Raw genomic sequence first — 16,900 nt, forward strand, 5'->3', positions numbered from 1 at the left:
TCAGTCAGATTTCATCTTAATGCTCAGTGCTTTTCATGTTCAAGTTAATAATAAATCTCTTGAGAAGATTCCAAGAAATTGGTCAAATTTAGGGAATCTAAATTGGGTTCCTTCGTTAAACTATTGCCAACTGCCCCAGATTGAGGCACAAAAACATATCGACATTCAGAAATGTATATACTTTACACATTATCAAATAGCAATATCTCCTTCCATGTATGTAAGTAATATGTCTGGAGACAGATGTGACTTCAGAAGGATGGAGCTCAGGCTGGCGTGAGCAGCAGGCAGGAGATGCTTGCTGCCAGTGAAGATTTGATTAACTATGTTGGCGGGGGGTAGGGGGGAGGCTGTGGGCACGGTGGGGTGTGCAGTACAGGAGAGCCCCCGGTAAACCACTGATAAGTTAAATTGCAGATATAGAATCCGCTGATATGGGGGCTCCCCGTACATGATTTTCTGAGCATGGTTATCTGGGAATTTCAGTTAATATAGTGGAATTCATTTTTTGCTTTGGAAGTCAGTTTGAATGTCCTATGTCTCTATCCAGAACTGTAAAATCCCTTTATATGAGAAATGAAGCACAACTATAATTTCATTCTAGAGCCCTACATATGGTGTGTGTTTACTTTCTTTCACGTGTGGTTGATTTTCTTACCTGTATACTAAGCCTCCTCAATTGAAAATACAGTCCTCTTTTCTTCCAGGTCACAGTCTGGTACCGGCAAGACAGCAACATTTTGTGTATCTGTGCTCCAGTGTTTGGACATTCAGGTAACTGACTTACTCTTTCTTTATATTTCTGATGGTTAAAACTCTAGCATGGCTATAAAGCTTTTACGAAGGAGTTGATCCTGTTTGCTTTGTTAAAGAAAACAAAATCAGAACACACTTATAAAATGAAGTATGCGAACTACATCAAGATATGTTTTGGAGGTAATTTTTTAAAGCCTATATTTCCTGTAAAGCCTGTTGTACATGATTTTTATAAGATTGTGCAATTGCATTTGCATGTAAAAGAAGGTGCGCAGAATGAGGGCACCTGCTTTATGTGATCTGAGTATAGAGATTCCTAGAGGCATAGTTTGGATGTATGCTTATATTTTGCAAAATACATAGGTATTGCACACACATTTACATTTTTATTTTTTTTTTGAGCAGGTGAACATTTTGCACATTTATTGAGGCTAGTTCCAGAAGCCTATTTTATAAATGTATATAGGTGCTAATGGTAACATTGGTCTTTGTAACATGGGTACATTTTTAGACTTCTCAAATAGTATAGGAATAGCCTATTGTATAGGCTATTAGTATAGGAATAGCCTATATTGTATAGGCTATTAGTATAGGAATAGCCTATTGATTAGAGGAGAACCATGAGAGACATTTAATTCCCACTTCTCCAGGTACAACATAAGTACCTATATATAATGATGTAATCATAGACAGGGGGGTATATCAATCCCAACCCCTTTCCTTTCAATAAAATACATGAAGCTGTTTAATCACAAATTGCCAGATCAAATGACATATTTAGAAAAGAGATTTTACATATAAAGGTAATATATAGAAATAAAACAAAAGGAATAAAGGTAATACCTTTTATTCTAGGACAAGCAGGCAGCATATTCTCATATATGGGTGACGTCATCCACGAGCCCTGCATGGATAGTCTGGAAAGTGAGCTATCACTTTAAATTTTAAGAGTTGTGACTACCCGCACCACGCATGTGCGATTGTCTTCCCACCCAAAGAGGCTCGCAGTACCTCAGTTTTTCGTTTTCTGCGGTGCGAAGCAGTACTGTTTGACTAGACTCCATTTAGTCTGCGTTGCTTTCGCGTTTTGTTCTTTATTTCTTAGTTAATATTGTTTTTCTTCACTCAGAGTTTTTTCTTGGCAGGTTTTTCTCTCAGTTTGTTACTTTCGCCATCTTCTTTCTTCCGGTCATGTTGATGCATTTTATGGGCTTTAAGCAGTGCTGTTGTTCTCACCGACCCTTATAGTTGGTGTTGATAGTTTTTAGGGCCTTAACACCGAGTCCCATTTCTGCTTGTTATTCCACTTTTCAACAGTGCTCCATCAAGAGCCATCGACTTCAGAAGAAGTTAAATCGGAGGGGAGCCAGTTTCGAAGTCATCTTCTTCTCAGCACGTGTCACAGGCCTCTACAGCATCGAGTCAGTAGATGCAGATTGCAAAACAACACCACCGCTCCCCAGCTTCACAGGTTGTACATGCACATCAAGAGCACCCATTCAGAGACAACCTGTTGCACCGATGGTACCGGCTGTTGAGCCTATAGTCCTGGTGCATACTTCCTCATCTCAATAAGCATTGCAGGTCTCTACAGCATTGAGTCAGTCCCTGCAGACCACAAGACAATGCCACCGCTCCCCCAGCTTCGCAGGTTGTCTCTCCTTCATGGTATACATACTCATCAAGGTCGCCCATTCTGATACAACCTGCTACACCGATAGTATCGGCTGTGGAGCCTATAGTACTGGTGCATATGTCAAGATGGTGTAGGTCTCAACAGCATCAAGTCTTTTGATGCAGACTATACAATGATGTCATCGCTCTCCAGCTTCACAGCTTCTCTCTCCTCTATGGTATGTATTCTTATCGATGTCATCATCTCCGAGACAACCGGATGTTCAGCTTTTGGTACTAGGGCATGCTTCAAGGTGTCTTAGGTCTCAACAGCATCGAGTCTTTTGATGCAGACCAAATAACGACACCACTGTTTCTTCAGCTTCATAGGTTGTTTCTCCTCCATGATGTGCATCTTTGTCAAGGTCACCCACTTCGAGGCAACCTACTGCACCTATGGTACCAGATATTGAGTCACTAGAACCGGTGCATGTTTCAAGACTCTGCATGAACTCTATCCAAAGGGAGTTCGGTACTGCATGGTGATGCTATCATAGACTCCTTTGTACTGGCCCACTACACATGCCATTCCAAAGCCGCAAGGTACCGGTGTTCATTACACATCAGAGCAAGGCAGCTCCTTGGTCATCAGTTCACACGTTCATCTCTCTCTGCTGTCTGGAATTCTTTCCATAAGGGATGGTTACTTCGGCCAAGCAGTGTTATAATACTTACTCTCTTAACTGACCAACTCTCCCTCCATCCCATTGCAGTAAGCTAGGGAGTCCCATATGTAAGAATATGCTGCCTGCTTGTCCCAAGATAAAGCACAGTTACTTACCGTAACAGGTGATATCCAGGGACAGCAGATAGATATTCTCACATCCCACCCACCTCCCCAATTGGCTTTTTGGCTTGCTTACAGAATTGAGGTACCGCGAGCCTCTTTGAGTGGAAAGGCAGTCATGCTGGGTTCCTTGGATGATGTCACCCATATATGTGAGAATATCTGCCTGCTGTCCCCGAATAACACCTGTTACGGTAAGTAACTGTGCTATATATTGGACTAACTTAGTGCATTGTTTGATTAACTTTCGAAGGTAACCCCCCTCCTTCAGATCAGAAATAATCAAATGTTGACAACTGCTAGTATATGTAAGTGAAATATCAAAGCATTTCAGTGATAGTCCCACAGAAGGAGGGAGTGGTGGGTAAGGTGAAAGAATCAAGAGGGAGACAGTCATAACAATTCATTACCCATATCAGTGTTATCCCAGGTAAAGCAGGCAGTATATTCTAATATGTGAGGTGATGTCCACGGAGCCCAGTATGGACAGTGCAAAAAGAGTACTGTCACTTTAAATCTTTTCAAAGTCTCGAGACTGTCTTTTTATCATGTATGTGCCAGTGCCTTCCCACCTGATGTTGGCTTGCAAGACCATCAGTTCTCAGTTTTCCGCAGAGCTGAGAAGTTCTATTTTTGGAGTCTCTCCAAAACCATGTTTCATGTTACCCTTTTGTGCCTTCCCGTTTTGTATTTTTCATCATAATTTGTTTTATTTAACTTTCCTTTCAATCCATGTTCATTTTCTTCAATTTTCCATTTTTGGGGCCTTTGGACCTTTTCCAGGCTGGGAGCATCAAGCCTTTTTTGGCTTTGAGATCACTCGACCTCCCAGGACCCTTGAGTCCTTCAATCTTGCATCGGCAGTTTTTCCCTCAATGTCAAGGCCTTTTAAGCAGTACACTCGGTACAACAGGACCATTTCAGTCACTGAACCACATAATAGGTGTGTTCAGTGCCTCAGTCCCAACCACCGGGTAGATACTTGCAAGCACTACTCTCAACTTCAAAAAAGATCACTGAAGGCTAGGCAGCTCCAGTTCAAGAAGTTTTTCGGGTCAGCATCAGTAGCATTGAGGATGTCCACCACATCAAGATATTGAACCTCAAAGACCATCTTTGGCACTGAAGCCAGCATCAACTTCAACACCTTGGTCAACATCGCCACCAGTACCATCATCAAGGTCAGACAGGAGAGCTAAGAAGCAAAAGCATTCTTACCCATCCAAGCATGCATCGGCATCATTGAGAGCTTCTACTCTTTCAGCGCATTCCAAGAGTCGACGTATAGAACTGAGACTTTCATTTTTACAGCTGGTGTCCCTAATACTATGACTCCTCTGGCGCGGAGTTGCCTTTTGAATTCTTGATGCTTGTGTTTGCTAACCTCCACATTAATAGTCCATTGTATTGCTGTTTAGAGAATGACTCTAGTTGGGAGGGAGGGGGTAGTGTTTGGGGGGCGGGGGGAAGGGGGTATAGTTGTCTCCTATGAAAATTGAAAGTTTGAACTGCCTTTGTTTTCTTGACTTTAATAAAAATTATTTGGACATACAGCTGGTGTCCCCTAATAGGCATACCTCATCAAGATCTCCCTCTTACCCCTCCTTCTTATGTTTTCCTATATAGGGCTATTGCCTGCTTTGATACAAACTGAAGAGGGCTACTGTCCAGAATGACACACCTATCTATTAGAAAAGATATTAGCATAATCTCTTTATGTGTTCACTTCTTATCTAATGTTTAACTACATGTTAGTAATTTTTTTTATAATAACATATGCTGGACATTATAATTAAGATGTGAATAAAAAGGTTAAAAATGTAATTTTCATTTTCATGTAAGGTTAAGGAACACAGATTTTAGTAACTTGGTACTTCAATCCTTTCTCTTTTCATTCCTCAGGTTCGTGAAACACAAGCATTGATTCTGGCACCTACCAGAGAGTTGGCAGGACAGATCCAGAAAGTGAGTGCATGAAGAGAGAGCCAAACCATATTTTATTAGCTGCTCTTTGAAACCTTGTCAGTACAACTATAAAATCTTCATTCAGCCTTATTCTGGTTAACTAGGCTACACAGGGTTCTGAATACCCAAAGCTGGGTTACAGGTAGAGAATGACACGGTGACAAAATTCATCACCGTTCCTGTCCCCGCGGATAACCGTGGGAAATAGTCCCATGTCATTTTCTAGTGTCTATTTCAACCTCGGTCCTTCTACACCAGCATTCTTCAAAGCAAAGCTTGCGGGTCAGTGGTTGTGCCCAATTATACCCTGATTCTTTCCTCTCTCCTTAAAAAAATGACATGAAGATGGTTTCCCGTGGTTATCTGCAGGGGATGGGAACGGTGATGAATTTAGTCACCGTGTCATTCTCTAGTTACAGGTTACATGTATTTTATTTTAAAGAGTCCTTCAGAGTTGGGCATTCCTGTACTTTTTCTGTCCTGGAAAATGAGCAGTTCTTGTTGAATGGATGTACCTCTGCTGACTGCAGCCTTCAGTAATAAACTTATAGAAAGATTACTTGATGTCAGTGGGTCTCCTTATGAGTGCAATACTTATTAATTTCATGGCTTTTAGTTTGACTACCGCTAAGATTCAACAATAATCCGGAAATAGGGGAGCTAAAACTCTACAAGTACAACAACAATGACAACTTCCCCAAAAGAATATTGTGCTTCACTAATATTATTTATATAAGAGGAGGTATTGGTGAATAACAGTGCTTTCCCAGCACATATAGAATGACAAATCTAAGCTGTGATCAGCTATATTGTCACTGAAAATTCACATCATGTCGTTCCTCCATTAAAGTGCTTAGTGTTTCATGCAAAAATATTTGTGTAATCAAACCTTGGAATGTGAATAAAAATTCAATATATATATCCTATCTGGGTCCAATTGCACACAATGTAATGTAAAGTTCTCAGGTGGCCCAAACAAAAGTCCACAAAAGAATAGCAAATACTTATCTGAATGAATATTCCATGAAGTTAATGACACATCCAGCATTTCCCTTGGTAGCTTCTAAAGCTACCATGTTTTGATGCAATGCTTGTTTTATTACATTATATTACTGCATTTGTATATTTGTTATTTGATAGTATTTTGTTTGTCTAGATCAGGTGTCAAATGTCGTTCCTAGAGGGAATGAAAACAGTGCATGCAAATAGATCTCATGCATATTCATTGGGGAAATCCTGAAAACCCAACTGGATTGTGGCTCTCGAGGACTGACATTTGACACCCCTGGTCTAGGTTGTTGTCTAGTGTAAATTAAGAGTGTTCTTTTGTAATGCCCTCAGATCTGCAGGATGTAAGCGAGAAAGGAAATTTTTAAAATATTTTTTATTTATGTGCACACAGAATAACTGGAGCCTATAACCTTTCCATAAACACTTGGTTCTCAAACCAGTTGAAGAAAATTGATTATCCTAGGACAAGCAGGCAACATATTCTCACATGTGGGTGATGTCATCCACAGAGCCTCAGTACAGACAGTGAAAAAGTGCACTGGCACTTTAAAAATTCAGTTTTAATACTGCCCGCACCGGCAATGCGCAAGTGCCTTCCCGCCTGATAGCAGCTCATGAGGTCATCAGTTTTTCATTTTCTGTGGAGTGAAGATGACGTATCTCTTGTTTCTCTATTGAGTTGCCTTCTCGTTTAAATTTTTTAATGAACTTTTTCAAATATTTCAAGTTTCTTCTTTCTGTTCTTTACTTTTCTTTTGAAAATCAGTGAAGAAGAATAGTAGAAAGAAATTTTGGATTTTCTTAAAAAACAGCCCCCCTTCTTATGAAATTCAACGGGCCACATGCAAAGTTCCATCCTTACTTCATACTGTAATCATCGATGGATTTTCGGCCTTATTTCTATTCTAACTTGGCTCGCCCTCTCCAATTGTATCTGACTCTGGGGCTAGAGACTAGAAGATAAATACTATTGATTTTTGTCAATTTTCTTCTTTTGTTTCTCTATTTCAACATATAGGTCTGGATTTGGACTTTCAACGACTGGGACTTTCTGGTATCGGCATACATCAATACCTCCATCTGCTTGCATTGAGTCTAGTTGATGTGTGCCTTTCTGTAACTGATGTTTCTTCTATGCTGATGCAGATGCAACGCAGTGGACAGTGCCATGCCAATCATTGAGTCTGGCTTTCTGGGCGATACAGGTTGTCATTTCTGGAGCACATTGCCTTTTCAGGCACTTATGCTTCAACACTTGTGACACGTTTGATGTTACATGGTCATGGTGCCTCTTCATTGATGAACTTCGGTACAGGTTATTGTTTTGAAGTGCAATTTTTCCTCTTCATACATCAATCTGCATCGGTACCGATCCATGCTAAGTGTAGCATATTCAATGAGTGTACTTTCTCCATGTTATTCTTATATCGATGATCATTGAACCTTTATGCAGTATTTCATTACATGTAGCGGTTTTTCTTTACATTACATTAGTGACTTCTATTCCGCTTGTACCTTGCGGTTCTAAGCGGATTACATTGGAAGATAACTGGACATTTCCAGGAAGTTACATTACATTGGAAGATATCTGGACATTTCCAAGAAGTTACATTACATTGGAAGATAGCTGGACATTTCCAGGAAGTTACATTACATTGGAAGATTGCTGGACATTTCCAGGAAATTACATTACATTGTAAGGTAGTTGGTTTCAGGTTACATAATGAGGTTTCAGATTATATTTTGTGACATAGAGAAGAAGTTACCAACTGGATGGGTTTCAAGTTATATTTAGTGACATAGAGAGGAAGTTACTAGAGGGATGTGTAGTTCGCGGGAAATTTGCAGAGGGTATAGGAGGAGGGGGAGGTTAGGTTAACTGAATATGATTTTTGAATAGTAGTGTTTATTTCTTTTCGGAATGCTTTAAAGTCTGTTGTTGCGGTCAACAGGTTGGATACAGAGGGGTCAAGTTTTGCTGCTTTCATCGCTAGGAGGCTGTCGTACATATTTTTGCGTTGAGTACCTTTGAGAGGTGGGTAGGAGAATGGGGTCTGGGTTCTCCTTATTCTGGGTGAAAGGTTTCGATTTAGGCGGTTGTTTAAGTTGTTGGACATGGTAGGTAGAGGATATTGCAGTAATCCACTAGTCCTAGTACAAGGGATTGGACTATGATCCTGTATTGTTCTTTGCCGAAGAATTTTCTTATTTTTCGTAGGTTACGCATGGTGAAGAATGCTTTTGGGGTAGTTTTGTTGATTTGAGTCTGCATTGTGCAGCATCTATCTATCAATACTCCAAGGATTTTAAGAAATATCTGTATTGGGTATTTGGTTACATTTATTTCTAATTCTGTTATGGAAAGGTTTTTGTCCTTTTCAAGCAGTAAGAATTTTGTTTTATCTGAGTTAAGCTTCAATTTGTGGTTTGTCATCCATTTTTCCACTGCTTTCAGAGTTGTTTCCAGGTGTCCTGTTGAGGTGGGGGTCTTGGGTATCGAAGGGGAGAAGAATGGTTATGTTGTCTGCGTAACTGAATGATATTACATTTAGGGTATCTAGAGTGGTACCAAGGGAGGATATGAAGAGATTGAAGAGGATGGGCGATAGTGGTGACCCTTGTGGAACTCCACAGGGGTTAGACCATGGGGCTGATTTGAGATCGTTTGACTTTACTCTATATGTTCTTGTTTTAAGGAATCCTTGGATCTAGTTGTATACCCCACCTGAGATCCCTATGGCGTCTATTATCTGAAGTAGTATGGTGTGATCTACTAGGTCAAATGCAGCAGAAAGATCTAGTTGGATAATTAGTATCCTACTTCCTTTACTGAGGTATTGTCGGGCTGTATCCAGTAGCGTTGCTAGTAATGTCTCTGTGCTATGGTTTGTTCTGAATCCTGATTGTGAGGGATGGAGTAAGTTATGGTTTTCCAGGTAATTGGTGAGATATTGTGCAACAAGACCTTCTATTAGTTTAACGTATAATGGGATTGAGGCGATGGGTCTATAGTTGGAGGGCCTTTAATATTGGGCCTTTAATATCTTTCAGTAGAGGGGTGATTATAATCTCACCTAGTTCTAGTGGGAACTGGCCTTCTTTGAGTGTGATTTGTATCCATTGCATGAGGCTGGCTTTGAATTTAGGGGTAGCATTCGTTAGTAGATACGATGGGCAGTTATTCAAATCGCATGAGGCTTTGCTGTATTTTTTGTAGAGTCTGTCCAAGTCAGTCCATTGTACTGTTGGGAAGTTGGTCCAGGTTGTGTCAGCTGTTATGGCTTCTTCCATAGTGGGATTTATTAGTATCTCGTCGAGGTTGGTTTGTGAGTTATTAAAAGTGGTTCTGATTGTGTTGATCTTGTGTTTGAAGTGGTCTGCTAGTTGGGAGGCTGTTGGTGGGTGGTTTCCTTGAGTGGCTAGAAATGGTGTGGTATCAGTGAGGTTTCTTACTAGATTGAAGAGTGTTTTAGTGTCTGGGGTGTTAGTGCCAATTAATTTGGAGTAGTAGGCTTTTCGTTTTTCCCTGAGTTTGATCTTATATTGTTTGATTAGGTTTCTCCATGCTGTTTTGGTTTGTTCCTGGTTCTGTTTTTTCCAGACTCTTTCGAGTTGTCTACAGTGCCTTTTTAGTTGGAGAAGTTCGGAGTCGAACCATTTGTCGGAGGGTCTGCAGATTCTGTGTTTTGATTTTGCTGGGGCTAGCTCATTTAAGATTGTTTCGCTTAGGGTTTGCCAGTGGTTTACGAATTCTTTAGGGTCGATGGAATTGAGTGCGGGGTCTACTTTGTCCCAGAATGTACTGCGGTGTCTACATCAACAGTCCCTGTTTGGGATACATCGAGGAATAACTCCACATTGACTTTGGTGTCTCCTTCTGTGCAGGTTGTCTCCCCTATTGAGTGTGCATCTCCTTTGAGGTCTACTACCCCTCTACACCCTTTGTCACCATTGATACCCTCTCAGTCTCAGGTACCGGTGCAGGATATCTCTGAGACACCATTGATACCCACGCAGTCTCAGGTACCGGTGCAGGGTATTGGTTCCAGGGTCGATGACGTTATTCATATTGATTCATATCATTTTTGTCGACTGACCTATTTATTCTTGACAGAGCATCAGTTGCTGTTTGAGGGAATGTTTCATCAGAGCGGTACCAAAGACATCGGTTCCATTTCAGCTTCTGTTCTTCAAGTCATCATCAATGTTCATCTTCAAAGCGTCAGTCTGTATCGAGAGGACACCGACATTCCCGATCCAAATGTCGAAAATCATCTTCATTGGAGCATCGTTGTATGTTTTCCCATCAAAAAAAAATAAATCTGCATCCAGGCATTGACGTACTTCATCTCATTGATATTCTGCATCGATACATCGAAGATTGTTCTTGAGAATTCATCAAAACATTGACATTCTTCATTGGAGCATCAATGTTCTTCATCTAAACATCGTTGCGAAACATTAATGTTCTTCTTTACATTGAGGCTTTGCATCGGGGTATTGAAGGTTTTTCATACAGGACACCAAAAGCTTTTTATCAAAAATTTCAATTCGCCTTTAGCCATGGCACAGCATTCCAGCTCAAGTTTCTTAATTTCCAGCAGTCTTTTGAATTTTATTTTCTATGGACTATCCTGCGCAAACTTGCATAAGAAGGAAAATTGATATTTTGTCACAGATGGCATTGTTGCTTATCTTGGAGCATCATTATGTGTCCAAAAGATCAGAGACTCTGCATTGCCATCGATGATTTTCATCGGAATACTGTGACAGGAATTCACCATGGATGTAGAGCTTGTAAGGTGGTCTTTTTCCTGTTGTCTGGACTCAATCACACAGACTAGTGGGGGAATCTAACATGGGTGTAGATTCCTTACCATGTTAAAAAAAACAAAACCAGAGTAAGAAGAGAAGCAGTATCTGACTTTGTACTTATACACTATTAAATGGACATTCTTTTTCTCCATATTAACCAATGAAGCTGAATAGTTCTCTGTTTTATCCTCTAACCAGGATCAACCAGCATCGATCCATGTTGCAACTGCCTTTCCATACTACTTCAGGAATCCACCATGGGTGTAGAGCCTATAAGGTGGTCTTTTTCCTGTTCTCTGGATGCAAACCTGTAAAGACAAGTGGCGGAATCTAACATGAGTGTAGAGCCTGTTAATTTAGTTTCCTTACCATGTAAAAAAAAAGAAAAAAAGGTAAGAAGACAAGCAGTGTTTACTTTTGTGCTTATGCACTATCGATGGACATTCTCTTTCTCTATATTGAAGCAGAATGGTTCTCTGCTTTATCTTCTAAGCAGGGTTAACCAGGTTTTTTACTGAAACATGCCTTCCACTGTACCATCAGAGTTTATGCAGTACTTTCCAGGAGGTTCATATAATTACATTGAAGTATCTTTCCATACATGTGTTTCTCCTATTGTTTAATGGACATTATCCACAACACCCTTTATTCCATTTCCTTTTTTTATTCTAAAAGAGTCTGGAGGTTTGGGAGTGGCTCTAGGGGAGGAGGAGGCCACTACATCCTTTTTAGGATGTTTTTTCTTTTTACTCCAGAGTCTCTGGACCGAAGGTTTCAGTACATGGTCTAAAGTTAGAGGATTGTATGTTTGAACGTTAGTGCACACTACCCAGATTCTAATAGATAAAATTATAATTCTAGACCTGTTCCTGCTCTGCATTCTATACAGGTCATATTCATAAGAGTATCTTTCAGCTTCATTTTCAATCTCTGGTCAAAGAAAATGGATATGCTCGGGTGCAATTTAGTGTATTCAAGTTTTAATAGCATCATAAAGTACCATTGGGTATTGTTCCAGTACAAAAATAAAGCCATATCTTTGTCACATGTTCTTTGGCTTTATTCAGTGCGTTAATTGTTCTACTTGTTAAAATTCTGGGTTTTTTAAATCTAAACTATTATTAGGCACTCTGGTGAATATACTAGAACAAGTTAATTAGCACTGATTTTGTTCAAGCTGCCAAACAGCTTTCTTTTTTATTATTTATTTTTATTTGTTGATTTTATCTAACATGTTACATGTTGTGACTTCTAGATTATTTCTAGGTCACCTCATTTTTACCTCTCTTACCTCTTGATTTACCATTGGAATTATTTTAAGTGATCTGGAGGTCTTTACTAACAAAAAATAAAAAATAAATTCTTGTTTGATGACCTTATGTAATCTTCTGCTACAACCATTTCTTAATGGTTTTGCAGAGTTAATTTACTTCTTGCTTTTACTAAGAGAAGAAGAGTTATGGGCTACTGTGAAGAAGCAGAGTGGTTGGTCTGTTTGACTTTTTTCTATAATTATGCTTCTATATTTCTGTAGGCAATATCGTGATGTGCTTTTCTTCCACATACAAGGTTCTATTTTGAATCTATGTTGGTTCTTGTTGGTCCTTTGGTATTATGCTTTTGACCAGCAATTTTATTTCTCCTCATTTTGGGTTTCTCCATTGCATACTTCTCTGTGCAACATTGAAGCTTTCTCCTTATGAAAAAACATGAGAAAGCATTGAGGTTTTCTCCTCAGAGAAAGCATTGAGGTTGCCATTTCCTCTCATGTTTTCTGATGTTGGTGACCATTTTTCTAGAAGTATTTCTATTGCTTCCTAAGAAGATTCTATTCAGCATCTTAACTTTGCAGACACATTGCCTCTTTTGGTTTAGTTAGGTCACACTCAACTCTGGTATTTTCTTATCTTCAGTTGTTGCCACTGGCTCAGGTGTAATTTATTCAATTTTTGGGGTATCGCATGGCTAAGCTCAGGTTACCCATGTTTCCTCTTCTATTTTAAAGTAAAAGGGTACAGATTTGTTTCTCCATTTCTTATTTTACGTTGGTAAAATTTTATATATTTTGATACCCAAGTTCATAATGAACCATTACCAGGGGACAGTAGCTTTGGAAGTTCTTTACATTACATTAGTGATTTCTATTCCGCTTGTACCTTGCGGTTCTAAGCGGATTACATTAGAAGATGGCTGGTCATTTCCAGGCGATGACAATACAATACTTTACATTACTTTTCATACATAACTTTACGTAGATTTACTTTGCATTACTTTACATTACCTTACAGTACTTACATAACTTTACATTACATTATTTTACATAGCATAACTTTACATTACAGAGAGCTAGATTCTGTTTATAAGTAGAGGTATCGGACGTTTTGAGATATTTGGTGGTTACAATGTTTATCCCAGGACAAGCAGGCAGCATATTCTTAACGTATGGGTGACGTCACCGACGGAGCCCCGGTACGGACCTTTTTAACTAGAAAGTTCTAGTTGGCCGCACCGCGCATGCGCTGGTGCCTTCCCGCCCGACGGAGGAGTGCGTGGTCTCCAGTTTCTTCGTTTCCGCGGAGCGAAGAAGACGCATGTGCTTTCAACGGCCGTTGAAAACTCTATTTTGCCTTCCCGCTCGCGATTTTTTTTGATCCTTTTTGTTCTATATTTTGTCTTTTGACTTTACTTTCCTTTTCAAAAAAAAAAAAAAAAAAAAAACTCGTGTCTTTTTCTTTGCTTTTTTGCAGCCGGCCCCGGCGGGGCCTGTTGTAATCATACAAGCCTCCGGGTTTGATTTCGCGGAGGCCGTGTTTCCCTTCATGCCCCCGCAACCGGGCTTCAAGAAGTGCCAGCGGTGTGCACGCCCGATCTCTCTGACTGACCCGCACAACTGGTGCCTTCAGTGTTTGGGTCCAGAGCATCGGGCTGACACCTGCACCCGCTGTGCAACTCTCAAGAAACGCACACTTAAGAACCGGCAAATACAGCAAAATATTATTTTCGGTGCCGGTTCTACCATGGAGCAGGCCCCGACGTCGACGGCACCGCCTAAATCGGCACCGGCCACATCGACACCGCCTGATCCTCCTTCGGGGTCGACAGCGCCAGGTAAGCCGGCTAAGAAGCCTTCCACTTCCCTTGAGCGACCTCCTGTTACAGCGGTGACACCGGTTCTTCCGACGTCCCGCCGATCCCGTAAACGCTCCGCTCCGATCACGGTGAGTGCCTCGTCATCGGCCTCCTCATCGCCGGAGCGTCGAGCAGCACCTATGGTACCGAAGAAATCTAAAGCGGTACCGGTGCCCCCATTGGAGGACCGGATCTCGGCCATCCTCCAGGACAAACTTCAGGAGCAGCTACAGAAGCAACTCCAACAGCTCCTTCCAACCATACTGGCACCGCTCCTTCCGGTACCAGTCCAGACCGAGCCTGGTACCGCCCCACCGGTATCCACCCCTTCGGTACCGCTGAACACATCCATGCCGGTCTTATCTGCTCAGCCTGTACTTCAGACTTGCTCGGCAGAGGACCCGACCCAGGCCCCAGATCGACGCCGGTCATCTCGGGACCGGGATGGACACCATTCCTCCAGGGACAGGGATCGACGCCGGTCTTCATCCCCCGGCACCGTATCCATGCGATCTGGCAAGTCCCTTTCTAAAACACGCCATACTGAACCGGCTGTCAGGGACCCAGACCTGTGGGAGCAATCCCCACTCGGTACCGAAGAGGATGCCTCTTCTACCGATGAGGAACCCTCTATGGCTGAAACCACTTCCAAGCCCGAGCAATCCTCCTTCACGAAATTCCTTCGGGAGATGTCTGCGGCTCTCTCCATCCCACTTGAGTCCGACTCCAAGAAGTCCCAGGCATTTTTAGAAGCCTTGGACTTCGACCAACCTCCCAAGGAATTTCTTAAACTCCCCGTACATGATATCCTACGGGAAACATTTTATAAAAATTTGGAAACCCCACTGACTGTCCCAGGTGCCCCTAAAAAACTGGACAGTTTATACCGGGTCATCCCGATCCCGGGATTTGATAAAACCCAATTGCCCCATGAAAGCCTCCTCGTAGAGTCCACTCTAAAGAAATCTCAGGGATCTAGTGTGTATGCCTCCACCCCTCCTGGCAGAGAGGGAAAAACTATGGACAAATTTGGAAAGCGCCTGTACCAGAATGCCATGCTGGCTAACAGAGCCAACAATTACTCGTTTCATTTTTCATTTTATATGAAACACCTGGTCCAACAACTTTCTGCTTTGGAAAAGTATGTACCTGAGCGTAAAATCCCACTTTTCCAACAGCAGATTTCCAGCCTCCTTCAGCTCAGAAAATTTATGGTGCGCTCGATTTACGACTCCTTCGAGCTTACTTCACGAGCCTCTGCACTAGCTGTAGCCATGCGACGCCTAGCCTGGTTGAGGGTGTCTGACCTTGATGTGAACCACCAAGACCGTCTCGCCAACGCGCCCTGCCTTGGTGATGAACTTTTTGGGGAATCTCTTGATACCACAACACAAAAACTTTCGGCTCATGAGACCAGATGGGACACCCTCATTAAGCCGAAGAAGAAGATTCCACCGGCACGACCATACAGGCCTCAGTCCTCTTATCAACGTCGATTCTCTGCCAGGCCGCTGAATCCTCCTCAGCAACAATCCCGCCGGCCTCGCCACCAACAACAACAACACACTCAGGCTCGTTCTCAGTCCCACCAGGCGACCAAGCCTCTCCCTTCGACTAAAAACCCTCAGCCCTTTTGACTCCTTTCTCCAGGGCATAGCCAGTCTCCAACCTTCCATGCCTCTTCCTCAGCCTATCGGAGGCCGCCTCACCATCTTCCTCCACCGCTGGGAGGCCATCACGTCGGACCTGTGGGTTCTCAACATCATCCGTCACGGATACTCACTAAGGTTCCAAACTCTACCCATAGATCATCCTCCCGTAGAGTCTGCTTCTCACTCCTCCCAAATTCCTCTCCTCCTTCGGGAGGTCCAATCCCTTCTCCTCCTCAATGCCATCGAAGAAGTTCCGCAAGACCAGAGGGGTCAAGGTTTTTACTCCCGCTACTTCCTGGTACCCAAGAAAACGGGAGATCTTCGTCCTATCCTCGACCTCAGGAACCTCAACAAGTGTTTGGTCAAGGAGAAGTTCAGAATGCTCTCCCTTGCCACACTTTATCCTCTTCTCTCTCAACACGACTGGCTATGTTCCCTGGACCTCAAGGAGGCCTACACCCACATTCCAATTCATCAGGCTTCACGTCGCTACCTCCGATTCCAGGTTCAGAATCACCACTATCAATACAAGGTGCTGCCCTTTGGTCTCGCATCATCGCCCAGGGTGTTCACCAAATGCCTGATTGTGGGTAGCGGCCTTTCTCAGGTCCCACAACCTACAAGTGTTCCCCTACTTGGACGATTGGTTGGTGAAAGCAACAACCGCTCCACTTGTGCTGCAATCCACTCACCGCACCATCTCTTTCCTCCATCTCCTGGGGTTCGAGATCAATTATCCCAAGTCGCATCTGCTTCCCACGCAGCGCCTTCAGTTCATCGGAGCTCTTCTCGATACCAACTCCATGAGAGCGTTCCTTCCTGCCGACCGGCACCGGACACTGCTTCACCTCTGTCGACAGGTACTCCTCCAACCATCCATCCCTGCTCGCAAGATGATGATTCTTCTGGGTCACATGGCCTCGACAGTCCATGTGGTTCCTCTGGCGCGACTCCATCTGAGAATACCACAATGGACCCTCGCCAACCAATGGTCACAGACCAGGGACCCTCTTTCTCATCCCATCTCTGTAACATCGTCTCTTCAGCAATCTCTTCAATGGTGGTTGAACTCCTCAAATCTTTCCAGGGGCCTCCTTCTTCATCCGCCCCC

General features: G+C 42.4%; 1 protein-coding gene across 1 annotated transcript in view; it reads left to right on the forward strand.

Annotated features, from left to right (window-relative positions):
• EIF4A3 (eukaryotic translation initiation factor 4A3) overlaps positions 1-16,900 on the forward strand; it is a 77,117-nt gene that overhangs the window by 19,128 nt on the left and 41,089 nt on the right. The window contains exons 3-4 of the mRNA XM_033938294.1: positions 708-774; positions 5,120-5,182. Coding sequence (XP_033794185.1) covers positions 708-774; positions 5,120-5,182 — 130 coding nt within the window. The remainder of the gene's footprint in view (positions 1-707; positions 775-5,119; positions 5,183-16,900) is intronic.

This window comes from Geotrypetes seraphini, chromosome 3 (genome assembly GCF_902459505.1).
Source record: "Geotrypetes seraphini chromosome 3, aGeoSer1.1, whole genome shotgun sequence".
Lineage (NCBI taxonomy): Eukaryota > Metazoa > Chordata > Amphibia > Gymnophiona > Dermophiidae > Geotrypetes > Geotrypetes seraphini.